Source organism: Ciconia boyciana, chromosome 1, assembly GCF_034638445.1.
Source record: "Ciconia boyciana chromosome 1, ASM3463844v1, whole genome shotgun sequence".
Taxonomy (NCBI): Eukaryota; Metazoa; Chordata; class Aves; order Ciconiiformes; family Ciconiidae; genus Ciconia; species Ciconia boyciana.
Genome location: NC_132934.1, coordinates 208,427,922 through 208,443,230, shown reverse-complemented (window position 1 = coordinate 208,443,230; position 15,309 = coordinate 208,427,922). Strand labels below are relative to the sequence as shown.

The 15,309-nt window shown below is 40.4% G+C and overlaps 1 protein-coding gene and 8 non-coding genes across 23 annotated transcripts; all 9 read right to left on the bottom strand.

Annotated features, from left to right (window-relative positions):
- Positions 1-457: 457 nt before the first annotated feature.
- TAF1D (TATA-box binding protein associated factor, RNA polymerase I subunit D) lies at positions 458-15,292 on the bottom strand. 15 transcript variants are annotated; one of them, XM_072850716.1, is made up of 18 exons: positions 15,201-15,272; positions 14,645-14,716; positions 12,778-13,032; positions 12,220-12,706; positions 11,762-11,937; positions 10,111-10,165; positions 9,498-9,788; positions 8,053-8,119; positions 7,756-7,807; positions 6,774-6,878; positions 6,305-6,450; positions 5,919-5,966; positions 5,012-5,049; positions 4,398-4,470; positions 3,593-3,646; positions 2,571-2,643; positions 1,626-1,698; positions 458-905 (listed from the first exon to the last, which is right to left on the bottom strand). In XM_072850716.1, the coding sequence occupies exons 3-7, from the start codon at positions 13,017-13,019 to the stop codon at positions 9,705-9,707; spliced, it is 1,044 nt and encodes a 347-aa protein (XP_072706817.1). In that variant the 5' UTR covers positions 13,020-13,032; positions 14,645-14,716; positions 15,201-15,272; the 3' UTR covers positions 458-905; positions 1,626-1,698; positions 2,571-2,643; positions 3,593-3,646; positions 4,398-4,470; positions 5,012-5,049; positions 5,919-5,966; positions 6,305-6,450; positions 6,774-6,878; positions 7,756-7,807; positions 8,053-8,119; positions 9,498-9,704. The 15 variants fall into 15 exon arrangements, with proteins under 15 accessions (XP_072706817.1, XP_072706818.1, XP_072706814.1 ...); XM_072850717.1 differs by lacking the exon at positions 6,774-6,878 and having other exon boundaries at positions 14,669-14,716; positions 15,201-15,292; XM_072850713.1 differs by lacking the exon at positions 6,774-6,878.
- On the bottom strand, positions 1,453-1,582 carry LOC140646744 (small nucleolar RNA SNORA25). Its single transcript, XR_012040549.1, has one exon. It is a non-coding gene; the product is annotated as a small nucleolar RNA SNORA25 (small nucleolar RNA).
- Positions 2,763-2,901, bottom strand: LOC140646743 (small nucleolar RNA SNORA8). Its single transcript, XR_012040548.1, has one exon. It is a non-coding gene; the product is annotated as a small nucleolar RNA SNORA8 (small nucleolar RNA).
- Positions 3,697-3,828, bottom strand: LOC140646747 (small nucleolar RNA SNORA18). Its single transcript, XR_012040552.1, has one exon. It is a non-coding gene; the product is annotated as a small nucleolar RNA SNORA18 (small nucleolar RNA).
- LOC140646741 (small nucleolar RNA Z40) lies at positions 4,783-4,855 on the bottom strand. The gene has a single exon (XR_012040546.1). It is a non-coding gene; the product is annotated as a small nucleolar RNA Z40 (small nucleolar RNA).
- On the bottom strand, positions 5,555-5,686 carry LOC140646745 (small nucleolar RNA SNORA1). Its single transcript, XR_012040550.1, has one exon. It is a non-coding gene; the product is annotated as a small nucleolar RNA SNORA1 (small nucleolar RNA).
- LOC140646742 (small nucleolar RNA SNORA8) lies at positions 6,075-6,213 on the bottom strand. Its single transcript, XR_012040547.1, has one exon. It is a non-coding gene; the product is annotated as a small nucleolar RNA SNORA8 (small nucleolar RNA).
- LOC140646751 (small nucleolar RNA SNORA40) lies at positions 6,561-6,687 on the bottom strand. Its single transcript, XR_012040556.1, has one exon. It is a non-coding gene; the product is annotated as a small nucleolar RNA SNORA40 (small nucleolar RNA).
- LOC140646757 (small nucleolar RNA SNORD5) lies at positions 7,937-8,008 on the bottom strand. The gene has a single exon (XR_012040562.1). It is a non-coding gene; the product is annotated as a small nucleolar RNA SNORD5 (small nucleolar RNA).
- Positions 15,293-15,309: the final 17 nt, after the last annotated feature.

The following is a 15,309-nucleotide window of genomic DNA, read 5'->3' as shown; positions in this document are numbered from 1 at the left end:
AGGGTAATTGCATTAAATCTGGTCCTGTTTCAAATAAATACAGCAGAGAAGAGTCTTAGCTTATTTTTGATGAGCAATTAATTACAACTTAGGCTTGTTTTCACTGATTTTTTCAGTCTGCTACTGCAGTAGCTGAAGCAATTTGTTGCCCCCTTTCTATGTAAAGAGCCAAAGACAGAACCAGCTTGCCATTCTGCGGAGTTAAGTGAGGTAGAGGCTTTTGACAATGCAAAGACTGGAGCTACACTATGTATAGTCTCTCACCTTCACCCTTGTAGTTCTCCAAGGGCAGCTCAGGCTTACACATTAATATTCCTGCTCCTTTCTCATACTGGTCAGAAGGGAAGAGACCCAAGACTACACTTTGCTACCAGCAAGCCATAGGGGATCAGCCACCATGATTTACTCAGCCCCTCTTTGTTTGCTTACAGTATAGCAACAGGAAATAAACCCAGGCTGCAGCTTTCACCCATCAGTTTTATTTACATGCTGTGACATTCTGTACAGAATAAATACCTCTCCAGAGCTTTAGCACAGTGGAGTTCAGTGACAGGGAAGTGAGGGAAACCAGGTGATAGCAGCTTCTTCCAGTCAAATTACAACAGAGGTACCTGCTTGGTGTTGCAGAAGAGCTAGCTAAGTACCCATCCTATGCTTTGCCACCACAGCTTCCAGGAGGGCAAAACAGACAGGTCACAACTGAAAGGGGTAAGGGCAAAGGCTTCCTCTGCCTCTGAACTGGGTTCCAAATAACATGCACTACTTCAATTTACAGAGCAGCAAGGGAAGTTAGAATGAATGTTTAATTCTAAATTACTGCAATAAACACTCTAGCTCAGGTTCCTTCTCTATTTGGAAGAGCTGTGCAGTTCTTTGCAGCAGACTTGGAACAACATCACCAGGACCTGAGAGAGGAAAAGCATCTATTAGCACTTTTACTCAAAAGAAAAGCCATTTGAACTCCACCATCTTCCTCTAGTCTGAGGCAATTTAAATTTCAGGACATGCTGCTGGTATAAAAGCAGTAATGCAGGTAACATATGCATACACCCCTTACTCAGCTGTTGAGGGGCAAAAGCATGATTTCCAATGCCATCTCCCCAGGCATCATAATGTTCTGCTTCCTGTAACTACTCACAGTGCCCATCACATTCCCACCCTGCGCTTTCCTCCCTCACCTAGTTGTTCCAGGATTATCCACTCTTAAGACTTCCACACAGCTCTAGAAATATGTATCATACTGCCAAGGGAAAAGGAAGCAGAATTTCAGTTACAAGACTGCTCGTGCCACAATGGTGTCAACATGTTGTTCTCCAACTTCACATGCTGCAAAAGTCAGCTGGTTTCAGAATGAAACTGAGCAGCCTCTTCCCTACATTAGCATCTCAAAAAACACTGAGGGTAGTAGATATAAACATCCTTTTTCACTCAAAGAAGCCTCAATACATAAGGTGTATCTCCTCATAAATAGACCATAGCACACACCAAGTGTCCACAGCATCCTGCAGAGGATTTCAATATGTGGTCACTGCGTTAAGAGCTGCTGGTTTTCCAGCCATGCAAACCCTCTTTGAAGTGACCTTGAATTTCTTTTTAGTACCAGCAATTTTGCTGAGCACTCTTACCTTCAGACTTGCTTTGGTGGCACTCAGGCAGTGTTTCTCACCCCTCAGAGATGCAGTGACTTGGTCGCAGACACTGTGGGTTAAAGTCAGATCTGGTTAGTGCCAGTGAAGAGTTACAACAAACAGAAGTTGGATGTAAATTGCATGGAGTGGGCTTTTGTCTCCCCTCTTTGCTTCCATGTGCACAACCACCATCCTCTTAGCAGCTTCTGGAGTCCAAGTCACAAAGGTTCTAACTAGAACTTTTGTTCCTCTGTAGCTTAAGTGTTAGAGGTGCCCAAGGATAGAGCCACATACCTACTCCTCAGCAGGAACTTGCTTTCATCTTAACAGCAGAAGAGAGCAACTGTCTGACCCACAACTAAAGCTTTATTCCCAGCAGACTTAGTGCCATTTAAGACTTAGTGGCAATTCAAGAGTCTGATGGACTTGCTTTACGGTCATGTCCACGCCTTACTAGGAACAGCAACATCCTAGCAGCCTTGGTAATGACCAGGTACTCTCTTCCTCTCACTGCTGTTACCAACTTAAATCTGGGACTTAAACCAATATTCCAGTTGCCCATCCTTTCTTGTTAAGGACTCATCAATCATGCAAATATGTAAGCCAAGTTGTATACCAACAGGCCTAAAAATCTGTTAAAAGCTCCAAGTACAGACAAATTCCTCACAACCAATAGCAGTCTTTGCTTCAGAAACCAGTACTGCAAATTGCTGCATAACTCTGTGACATCCATTTAAAGTATATATACACACAGACGAGTAACTTGCAGATAAGCAACCTGCCCAGATACTGCCAAAATCTGGGGTGATCACTGCCCAGTCATTTCTACACTTCTCTAGAACAGTTTGCTGAGGTTTCAGTGTTCTAGAGTCATACCAACTTAACACACAACCTGTAAAGTGGCATGAAACCATCTGAACTGACAAGTAGCTCAGTGCTTACCTGTCAAACAGGTTATCTTCCACAGCCAATCCTTTTAACACAGCAAAATTCATTCTTCTGTATCTAAAAGGACCTGTTTAAAAAAAAAAGGCAGCTGAATGCACTTGCCAAGTTCCAGAGGCCAGTATCCAGTTCTCACACTGGAACATGAGAATAGAAAGCAAGTACACTTAAATCCCTGAAGAGGACAAAGACTGTATCAGCAAAAATACCAGGTTTAACAGACACAGCAGAATGAAAACCAACGATGCCAAACGCTGAACTCCTCTAGCACTGTTTTTTGAACATCCCATCAGGAGAATGCTGCTGGGTGCAGATACCATACAGTGCAAGAGCTGCAGTAGTTCCTCATCCACAACTGCTCGTTTTAAGATTCAAGCTTTTTGTATGCACCAGTTAGTGTCTAGTGATAAGCTAAACTTATGTACTCTTCATTTCACATAAGCTGCCATGCAACTAAGAGGGAAAACAGACTCCATGAATTCCACCTAACAGGAACAGCAGCTTCAGAATTCTTTTAAGTTTTTCAATATTCCTACCATGAAGGATTTATACTTCTTCCAGAATATTTTGCTTGTTTTACTTTAAACTCTGTATTCTACAGAACAGAAGCCAGGAATTTTAATGGTATAGTAGTAAACTGGCTGAGCTGCTCACAGATTAACTCTTTAAACTCAGAAGCTTACAGGCATGAAACCCAATATTGCTGCTCAGTACAAAACTATCAAGCATCTACTTGACACAGAACAATGCAGCACGTTTATGAAGTCACTTCAACCTCAGAGAGACACCAGTGCTGTCTCTTCTTACCTACAGCCACCAAAACAAGAAATAAGGAATCACTCCTTTGTGATCAAAGGGGGAATAGGTTGTTTAAAGCCATCCAGAAAACTCAAACCACAAGAAGTAATGTTGGAAGTCAGGTACCTACACAAAAACCTGGCTGAAAAGTAAGTTCAGCCCATGTAATCCAATGTTGGTTACACCTCAAGTCTCAGAACACACCACCTTTCAAATCTTACCAAGATTTTCCACTTGAATCACTTCATCATTTGATCACAAGTGTAAGTCAGTACCTAAAGGAGAACATAATGCATTATTACGGTTCCTAGGATGCTACATTAAGATTTGTCTTGCAGTTTTATCCCACAGAGCTAACAGGTAGTTCAATGGGTAAAGCGAAACCACAAGTTTATTCTGTGAGGCATTTCCAACGACACGAACCTACAGAGGAGATCCTATCGGGATAGACCTCACCATTTCTGATACTATAAATTAACACAATAGATAAAAATCAAGCAGACTGGAAAGGCATCTCATACAGATCCTACCAAGTGTCTTTTTAACTTGTTTCAAGACATTTAGAGGAAGGAGGAGGGCTAATGTTACACTAACATTTGGGGAAGATGAAGTAACTCCTTCATATTAGCAAGAATTTTTAACATTAAAAGTTATGTTACCTGAAAGGCAAACAAGAAAAGGAATTAACTACAAAACTGTACTCAAACAGAATCCTCCCTATAACTTTCCTGCTAAGTGTTAACTTACTTATAGAAGTAAAACTATCAGTTTAAGCAGTTAAGCTGACTACCTGCTTTTTGACTGAGAAATTTGTATGAGTGTTCTTTGGACAAATCAAAAGTTAAAATAAATTCTTCATTTAACAGACAGTGAATACTACATGAAAACACAGTAACTTAGTGTTGAAATGAGTCCCTGAAACCCTCCACAAGTCAGTAAGCTTGATCTGATGTAGACTACCAGCCACTAAAAACCAGAGCCCTTCAACCATTAAGGAATATGCAGACCCTCAGATGTCATACTAACCTAGAAGGGGCTTCAGATTTCTGTGAAATTGCATCCTGTATTTCTTCTCTCATTTTCTCCCATTACATACCACCTGAAAAGGCAACAGAAGGTTACAGACCAACATGTATGTGCACACAAACCAGCAGAACCTAGAGCAGTACTTAGTACTTAAATGATTTCTAATCACCACAGGCATTTCTGACAGCCTCTCTCCCTGGAATCACACTTAAAGCCACTATAATGTCTGAATGTTATCCTATTTAATTTGACAGCTCTTAATTTTCTGTTTATTTTATAAGCAAGTCACACAGTCATGATCTTTGCTCACTGACACAAAACACTGCTGTTAAATACTCAGAACAGATGCCCAAAATAAAGTCACATGAAAAGGATGCTCATGTAGATTTGTTCAGAAAGGCTATTCTCACTCATGCTCTTCAGAGCAGTTGAACATTTTGCCAATCATCACAACAATTTCCTCACAGCATTCTCAAGTTTGGGGGAAGATAAGCTCTTTACATTTCCTAAAGCAACACTGCATCTTCTCGCCAGCTCGCCAAGTTAAAGACAGACAGCTAAGCTGCAACAGGCAAGGGTTAAAAAAAACAAAATAATCTGTCACACTAACTTACCAAGACGCTAGTTCAGACTGGACTATCCTGTGGACTTCCTAAAAAGAAATAAATTGTTGCATTTGAGCAACAGTTCCAAGTTTCTTCAGTATTTTAGTAATTTACAAAGACTTAGGTACTTTTATACTCAATATGAAGCAGGCATACTGTAGTCCAGTTATGCTAATGCCAAAACAAAGCATTTATTTCAAAATCAGAGCCATGGCCCAGTCCGTCACACAAGTATCAACAAAATCTGTCTGCAATTTAAGAAACTGGAGCACTGTGGCACAGACGATACAACTAAGGGAGTCGCCTAACAGCCAGCTGGTACTGTGATGTAAAGAAAACACGTATGACATACGATTAAGCTTACAAGTATGCTCTATATGCTCTAATAAACCATCTACAAGAATGCAGCACTGCATGCATTTCCTCTACCTGCTAATTCTACTTCCTTTAGTAGGCAGGATGCAGAATTCAAAAACATCAAAACAAGCTAATCCTTGGGATTGTACAGAGCTGCATTTTGGATCATGTTTGTGTAACTGTCCCACTAAGTAAACCTGTTACAGGTCTCATTGTCACCACTGCAATTAACTTTACAGTGAGGAAAGCATAACCTGTTAGTCTTCTAGCCCCGTTTTTCAATTCAGACACACAGTGAGTTGTGTCTATCTGCTGAATAACAAGGCATAACAATTAACTCTTCACAATGTCTGTAGAGTAGCTTCTGGTTTTGAAGCCTAGCCAGCTAACTTTAAAAAAACATGTCACTAGCTGCTGCCTTCTGGCACCTGGAATTGTGTTTCAAAATAAAATATTGCTTCTTTGTAAAAAGGCAACCAAAAAGCTAAGACTTGAGTTTTTATGATCCTCATCCAACTACCTCCACCTAGGAAAAAACAACTATTTCCTCAATACTTACCCTTAAGTAGAGGTTCCCCACTGTGTTCCAGACATCACAGGAATGCCCCTTTAAGAAATATTTTGGAACAAGGTCATTGATTTAACTATACTTTTATCCCATAACAGTTCTTCAATGTTGTATTTGACAAGCTTCCCAATAAGAAACTTTCAATCTACTTGTTTCAACAGAAATACCAAGTTTAACCAGCACATCTGCATGAAAACCAACGATGCCAGCTGCTGAAATACTGTAGCACTGCTTTTTGAACACCCTGTCAGGAAGATACTGCTGGGTGCAGATACCATCCAGTGCACAAAATTAGACTGATTACTTGCTGTGGGAACAGTACTTGTCTGAAGAAATACAATACTCTTATGCTGAAGTGCAGCAGAAACAAAACTTACTTCTTTCGCTAACACGTTCTAGAAAAGTCCACTGAAGTAATAGATTTGTACATCAGAAGGCCAGCGAACAGCCATAAGAATTCAAGCACTCCAAAAAAAGTTACAACTGCTCACTGCTGCAGAGCTGATGTGTTCATCTGCCAAGTCTGGAAAGAAATCAATATAACTGAACTACACCTCTGCAAATTTGGAACACAAAACTCATGCCCTAGATCTGTCAGTATTTGAATGAACTGCTGTTTGAATACATGCAAATATTGTCCCTTCATATAAGTAACACAACTAATATGTTCATCAGCTGTGGGTTGCAAAAGAAGGGTTTTTTCTAAGCACTAGGTTCCAGGTTTTTGTCTACAGCAACAGACAAAAACTGAACACGTGCTGGAACAGACTGAATGTATCAGCTTTCATTTTTCCACTATTTTTGAAACAGCATTTGAAGCTATTTCTCAGTTTACTATATACTTACCATTAGTAACATCACCTTCCATTACTGTGGCGTAATGGAGTAACGGTCACCTTCCATTACTGTGTATTCTATTTCTAGAGACAGGTGCAGTTTGAACTAAGATAACTGTAGCAAGAAATTCAGTATCAGATATGCTGTCATAAGAACAATTTATGCTGTGTCAAACCAATATGTTATCTAGTCCAGTACCCCTACTATAGCAATGACCAAATAAGATGCTCTGTTCCTGTCCTCTTACTTAAGTATGTTCTTGTAAGGTTTCATTACTTGCCCAGCTTCAGCTCAGGCCTTCCCGTGTTAAAGATGTTTTCCTGTCCAGTAATCTTACATGGCATTTTCTTCCATGCTATTTCCTAGACTGTCCTGAAGCCATGCAAACTTGGTAACATCCTACAGTAAAAATTTTCACAGCTTTAGTAATACATATGTGCAAGACTACCAGCTTCTTTCTGCTGTCCTCCCTGTTCTTGCATGGGACATGCATTAAGATGAAATTTTACCACAGGGAAGCAATCAGAAGCTGCAGCTGTATGATACACGCCTGTACAGAAAGTGTGGGTGGGGCACCACCAGGAGACTAAGTGTACAGTAGTTCTCCAACATCTTCAGCATAGAAGATCCCAGGTAGTGTCCAAACCAAATCAGACAGATTAAGTTGCCCTGCAGCATTCAATATCAGGTGAAACCAAAGTATTTCTGTATGTAACTTCTAACAAAAACTGCATTTAATATACAGGTATTGAAGAACTCAAAAGTTTTAGTTTTCATTCAAGCAGAGGCTACAGGCTCTAATTTTGGTCAGACTGATAAAAGAAAGGTTGCGCTGAACTCAATACCTTGGAAGCTTCACACAGAAGCTGCACAGCTATGAAACACTGATGTATTCATACTTGAACTACAGAATACTGTTTTTCCAAAACATTTTGTGAAGCAAAAAAGCTACCTGAAGAAAATAGGAACTGCAAACCAAGTAACAGCTTACCTTGCGCATCAAGAAAATTGATCAGTATTTCATCTTCCAAAAGGAACATAAACTAGAAGAAAAAAGTGATAAGAACTATCAGATATGGTCAAATAAGTGAAGAGTCCTAAAGACAAAAGTTATGTTTCAGCAAGCAATTAATAGTTGTAATAAGCTTGATTTTCATGTGTATTTATCCAGTTCTAATCAGAATTGAAATTTAGTTCATTTCTGAGTCACTCAGCAGTTGAACAGAAAAATTCATCACATGAACTGCAGAATGAGCGAGACTCCGCATACCACCTCGCTATGCCTTACCAAGCAAGCACCCCACTCCTAGATCCAGGATGAGTCTTTCAAGCCATAGAGTATTTCAGGTAGATGCCTAAAAGAGTTACATTTAGCCATTAATTTTGGACCAATATTAAATGTGATCTTCAACTAATGAAGAGTAATTTTTGCAGTCTCACTCCCTTAGAGCTACCAAGTTGCAACTGGGAAACCCCAAACTTCCTTTAGAAAGATTTGGGAAAGATTTAGATTTAGAAAGATTTAGAAAGATTTGGGACCTTAATTCAATAATATAGGGAATGCAACTTGACCTGCTCTCATTATACATAGCACCTATTGTCAATCTCAGATTGTCAATGACATTTTGAAGGAAATTAAACCAGTAGATCTTGAGTCTTTCTGAAAACATCCCTGTTCAGCACAGACTGCTTTTACCTGCTGAACAGCTGTTAGTTTGTTGCTGACAGATTTGATTATTTGAGCAAGGCAGATCACCCTTCAGTTATTTACATCTTATTGATCCACAGGTAAACTCTCCAAGCAGTTTTTTATTTCTACCACTACCAAGACAGCCTTGTCATCTAGGAGTTAGCAACATTCAGACCGTTTCTAAACATTCACTAGTCATGTTTCCAACTGTCTTAAACACCTTTGAGAAAGGTATTTACAATTGGGACAATGCTTGTTAAGAACTGTCATTATAAAGAGCTTTCATCTTCTGCTTAGTCACGTTCACATCAGACCCCATTCTGGACAGAGGAGGGCAAGAGGGGAAAAGGAATCTTATCTAAGATTCACTATGCTGCTACAGTTATTTTTAAGATAACTTGTAACTTCAGATTATCTTATTAGATTCAGGAGCAGAGAATTAGTTTTCAGAGAAGTTATCCTGCATGGAATAGTCAACCTCAATCACGCAAACTGATTTTATCATCATTCAAATGCACGAACCATATTTTGCGATAGACTTTTGTCTAAGTTGACTAACCACTTTTACATTTTTACTGTTGGCACAAAGATACACATTAAGCTTCAATTCTGTCTTCAACCCTTACTCAGCTTTCAAAGTATTTCAAAGCACAACCTGCATTTCCTTAAGATACAGAAAAATAATCACTCAAGTACCACTCGCAAAAGTCAGCTATGAAAGAAAGGGGTCCAACTTGCCCTTTGTAACATGAGCATGTATATATGTATGTATGCAAATGCATACACTTTCTATACTGTGCTGCTGCCATGTTACAGTATTTGGAACTTGTTTTCCTATTTTTAATTACATAAATACTATAATCAATTGGTTAACATCCAAGAAGTCAAGATGCAGAAGCTAGCATTTCAGCAAGATTATCAGCCACTGAATCAACGATATTATACACCTGATACAGGACAGCACAGAAGACACTTAAAGGCTTAGCAAAAATACAGATTATACTTGTTTGTAACTGTCCCGGACAGAAGCCCAATATACTCACCTTTATCCAAATCTGACTAGGTTGCTTGGTTGATAGCTCACAACATTGACTTCAGACTAGTGTTTTAAATGAAGTAGGCCATGGAAAAGGTATCTGGAGAGTGAACACTGCCACCTCGTTTCTTAGTTTTCTGTTCACTGAGGTGATCCTTACAGAAGCCCAGAGTTCTCAGCAGCACAGTCGTCCTCCTCCTCTACTTTGATCACTTCACAGCCGATTTTGCACATTCCGTTTCTGGCTTTGATTTTTCTTACTGGGAATTTTACTGCTTATAATGAATGCGCTGTTATCCTAAGAAAATGGAAGACAGAAGTATTCACAAGTCTAGTTTTGAGATACTTAAAGGTAAGATTTTGGTAGCAACTTTGCAAACTTTAAGAACTCTTCAGAGAACTCCAGAATTCCTATACGTTCCAGCATTATTTCAAAGCAGAGAGTGTGGACTCTCAAAACAACTTCCTTCTGCATTACAGATCCAGATTCACAGGTATCACACAGTTCACTCTGGATCTAAGCTCAAGAATTTAGTACTTCAAACATTATCTACTAATTATTTAACCTCAGGAGAGAAAGAAGGTTAGAGAGTTTCTCAAGTTAAGGAATATTTACTCACCACTACTCTGGCATCAAGGTCTTCTTGATTATCAGAATGCAAGCTGTCATCATCACTGAAATATAAAAATTCAAATCAAGCTCTGTACTTTTACAGTAGCCTAAAACGTGTGAACTATTTTCCTACCACAACCCCTGGTTTCTCTTCATGTGTATGGAAGTGCTACAGCTTGCAGGTGTAAGCTAATACTACTTTACATGAGGTTGTTCTCAAATTATAGTTTCTAACAGCAGAACTGCATCCTAACTAGCAACACTGGCAGAACACAAGCAGTGCTTAGCAGCAGAACAAAGATTTAGTAGTAGATATCAACAGTAATATTGAGATATTTAGGATTACACTGGCAAACAGGCTAGAAAGTCAGCAAGTTAGAAAACAAGCAGAATACAACCAAGAGGACAGGCCTCAGCTAACAAGAGTACGCACCTGTCTTCCTGATACTACAACTAAGAAATATCTCCATACTGCCATGAAACACAAATATGAAATTCAATTCCCCTATTGTCCACACACCGGTTTTTCTCTCAAGAAATAAAGAACTCCCCAAAAAGAGATGAAGCCATTTTAGCACTATGGTTTCAACAAGTGTCACGGGGAGGACTGGTTCCAAAACCTAGAAAATCTTCTAGTACTCATTTTATATAAAGAATTGTGTGTCTGGGTGGGCTGGCTTGCATTTATTCTACAGAACTTTGTTTCTTCTGCTCTTTTGTAAGAGGGCAAACTAATTATTGTTACTCATTTTACAGGCTAACCCTAATACTTCAACTCACATAAATTAGCAGTTTAAGTGATTACTAAAGTGAACAGTAGCTGAAAGACAGCTTTGTATCTTTACACTGTCTCTTAGGCTTTCTAGTTCTAAGGCGCTAAGTTTACCACATTAAGTATTCTTGCTGATTTACTGATCCCTTTATTGCAAGTTAACTGTTTGATCATAAAGAAAGACCTAAGATGATACTTCAATTTACTTAATAAAGTAAAAAGGAAAATAAAAAATGTCCTTTAGTCTTTGCCATAAAAACACTCAATTTCTTCATTTGGGATAACTATAGAGGAAATAATTTCAGGAAATATGTTTTAAAAAGTTTCTACCATGTCATTTTAATGAGACTGTACAAATCACCACTTGAAACAATGATTGGTCTTTAGATCAAAAATACCTAATTCTATGAGAAGTTCCAAGTCACATTTACAAGCACAGAATCCCAAGTGGCTGAGTGTTTTGTTCCCAAAATAAACAATGCTTTCATAAGCAGATATTCACATCTAATTACCCAATGTTGATATAGGCTAAAAGGACAGCATAGGAACTGAACTTGATATACCTACAACTCTGTCACAAAATCACATGCTACTACAAGCAACTGTACTACCTCCCAAATTCCTCAACCATCACAGCAGCAGATTGTACTGGTCTGGCTGGGATGGAGTTCACTTTCTTCATAGCAGCCTGTACGGTGCTGTTTTGGATTTGTGACTAAAGCAGTGTTGACGCCCACCCCACTCCAGCAAACAGGCTGGGGCTAACCAAGAGCTGGTGGGCTGGGGTGGGATGTCATGCATCTACCTGTATACACACAAACTTAGATTTTAGTTAAGAACAAAAAAGCAAGTTTTATACCACCTAAAAATATCAAGACAAACTTACTTCACCTCCTGGATAGGGGAAATTGGGCCTTCATCATCTAAGTATTTGTGTTTCCGTACTGCCAGACATTCTCTTTCTAAGTCTTCACTAGCTTGAAGGGCTTTTAAAGCCTTTTTGAGATGTTCTTCATATTTAAGCACTTCAATGTACTGGAAATATCCCTTTGCAGCTGCTTGCTACAGAAAAACACATCAGGTGAGATCTTAAATATCACTATAAAGCAAAGAAAGAAAGTATGTTATCAACTGAAGTGTAATATTAAATTGACACATGTATTCTACCTGTGTTTGTCTTAAAGGCATTAAACAGACAACACCAAGTGTCCTGTTTAACAAAAATAAACACAATTTGTTACATTGTAGCACACCAGGTAGCAGCACAACATACCCAATTTAAATTCACTATTTTTAGACTAAATACAAGAATAAGACATTTATCCCACAAAACAGAGGACTCACCTCATAGCCAAGAACCATCTTTAAGGGAATGTGTTTCTTCCCATAATGTTTTTCAACAAAAGGAAATTGAAAGCCTCTATCTAGAAGCCTTCTCTTCTGCTCTTGTGGTGAGGCTGTCAGTGGTGGCCTCCCGGTGCGCATCTGTGTGCTCTGATACTTTTTCTTCTTCTTCTTCTTCTTCCCTGAGCCACCCTTGTATCTGCGGTGTGCAGCAGCCTTAAACTTCTTTCCTCTGAAGTGATAGGCAAAAATGGCTTTCAAATTGAGTTTTGACTTCTGCTTTTTGGAAGTTTCCAATGATTTCACTGGACTTTGAGGAGACAGAGAAGAATCTGAACTTTCATTGTCAGGCACTCCTGTAACAGATTCTGCTTGTTGCCTTGAAGGTAGAGATCTCTTTTTTTGCTTTGAAGGTACAACAGAGCACTTAGGATGGTATTCACTGCCACTAGCAGCAGAGAGATTGCTGAAGAAGAAACAATATTTACTTTCAAAAGAATATATAATTTTATGATGTATCACACAGGTTCTGTACATGAACTAGAAATAAAAACTCACATTTCTGAATCACTGCTGTCCAGGAAAACCTCAGCTGAAGCAGCTGATGATTTACAAATATTGTTAAGCTCATCTGAAGATTCCTCAGGAGCAGCATTCTTCTGTCTTGAACATGAACACTCCATCCGTGCATTTGTTTCACATAAATGTACCTTATATGGTTCTTTCTGCTGACTGCATATTAGCTCTTGGGCATCAGGGTAATCAGAACCAGAAGCCCGGGATTCATCTGTATCAGTCATGTTTCAGTTTGCCCTAAAAATAAATGAGAATTAAAGAAATTATATGTTAATCAGGTAACAAGCCTTCCACCACTCCACCTAATAGGGTAAACTTAGACAAACAATCTGTGAGCAAACTTCAACATAGATTTGCCCATGAACCACGAGCAAACATATTAACCTTCAGAGGAACAGTTAAGTTGCAGCCACTTATCTCAAGATATTCGTAGCATAATTTAGGTCAGAAGGGATTTTTACAGCTCTTTTGGTCCAACTCCCACTCAAAGCAAGACTAACTTCAGAGTTACATCAGATTCTTCAGAAACTTGTAGAGATAAGTTCTGAATGTTTTAACCCTCTCCCTACTAGGAATACATTTTCCCTTAAATAAGCACACATACACATAGCCAACAGCTTCTTATACTTGTAAGGATACTGCAGTTTTAAGCCATACACAAATACTCACTTCGCTGTGGTTTACAGCCTTTTTAAACTAATCTAAGACAGTGTCACCATCAGAAGTAATGCCATCTTCCCTCTGTTCTTTTGCTAGCTACACAACACCTAAAGCCTCCTGCTCCAACAATCTATCAACCCTTTGTTCACTGGTTATTAATCGACATGGAGACTAACCCCACAAACAAGATGTTAATTTTCAGTTTGAATTTGCGAGACAACCCAATCCACCCCTTCAGCTGCCCGGGTCTTATACAAAAGGGACTGAAACACATAGCAGAGGAACCTGTCCTTCCTATGCAATAGCCTCGAATTATTCTACCTGCTTGTTAGTCATTTACTAGCACTGTAGATCTGTAACTTTGTAATTTTACTGTGCTTTTTACATCTGCACAAACCCATCATCATACCCATTAGTATTTCAAATGTTGTTACACACAATTTAGCATCTGAAGACACTACAGCAGAACTCATCTAACATCCTCAGATAACCTGCTATTGTCTGGATAACAGTTTCATGTTTCAGAGTACAGATTACTGCACAGATTCAGGAAGAAGGCTTCCCAAAAGCATGGGAAGACAAACGTATGCAACAGCAAACTGAGAAGTCTGAAAATACAGTAGATACATAAAGACTACCAGTAAACAATAAGAATAGCAGGCCAGAACAAACGGCTGTAGAACATAAACAGCCATGACTGTTAACAAAATATTAAGTTCCATTTCTTCTCTAACCCATAAAGCTACAGTGACCTCAAAGTTATTCTCAGAACAAAGAAAATAAAAATATCACAAATCTGCTGCAGCCATACATCAGTGATTTTTCAAGCAGTCTACATTTAGACGACTTTTTGCATCATCTAACTGTTCACAGCAGCTGTATTTTTCAAAATGAAAATATTTCATTCCAAAACTGTATTAAATGCAGACTTAGAAGTACACTAGACCTTAACTCACCCTAATGCACTTAAAATAGCAGCACAGGGGCCCAACCTGCCCTTTGCTGTGAAGAAAGGTGATTTTTGACAGCAACCTGCACCTATGGCCTGGACGAACTGCAGGCACACCACCAACATCGGTTCACGCAAAGCCTGACAAACAGAACGCCCAGCAACAGAACGGCCTAACATCAAAGCAAGAACACATGCGACAACGGCACTCCAACTACACAGGCTGCGGCTGGTACTTACAGTTAGCAGCTCAGCATCACTCACCGCCTCTACTGCAGCTCTATTCTGAACAGCTGGCACGCCACACAGATCCTTTAGGGAAGAAAAACAACCAACATGTAACTGTCTTGAGTATTTCACACGAACTTCTCTCCTCCCAAAAGAGCCATCACTTACTTCGCCAACATTTACCTCAGGCTGAACAGCCCTAGACACACCGCTCGCCACCCCTCGCCGAGCTCGGCTACCAGCAGCGCGCTGGGGCCGGCGCCACGGCAGACATTTTGTACGTGGGCGCCCAGTTACCACAGGCCGGGGACACCCTACGGGCACCGCTCCCAAGGAGGCCCTCACCAACGGCCGCCACACAGCCCGCTCCTGGGACAACCCCCGCCGGGGCAGGCCGGGCCGGCCCGCCAACCTGCCCCGGGCCCTTCCCCGCAGACGGGCTCCTCAGCGGAGGCGCTCGGCGAGCGGGCACGACTCGATACCGCCGCGACTCTTCCCCCCTCACCCGGACCCCTCGCTCCGCCGCCCCAGCGCCGCGGATGGCGGCAGATGCCGAGCGCGCCCTCACCCCGTCGCCTTCGCCTCCCGCACGGCCGGCACAAAGGGCACGAAATGGCCGCCCGAGAGCTTAAATAGCACCGGGCGCTCGCGAGAGGCGCGCGGGCTGACGGGAGGGA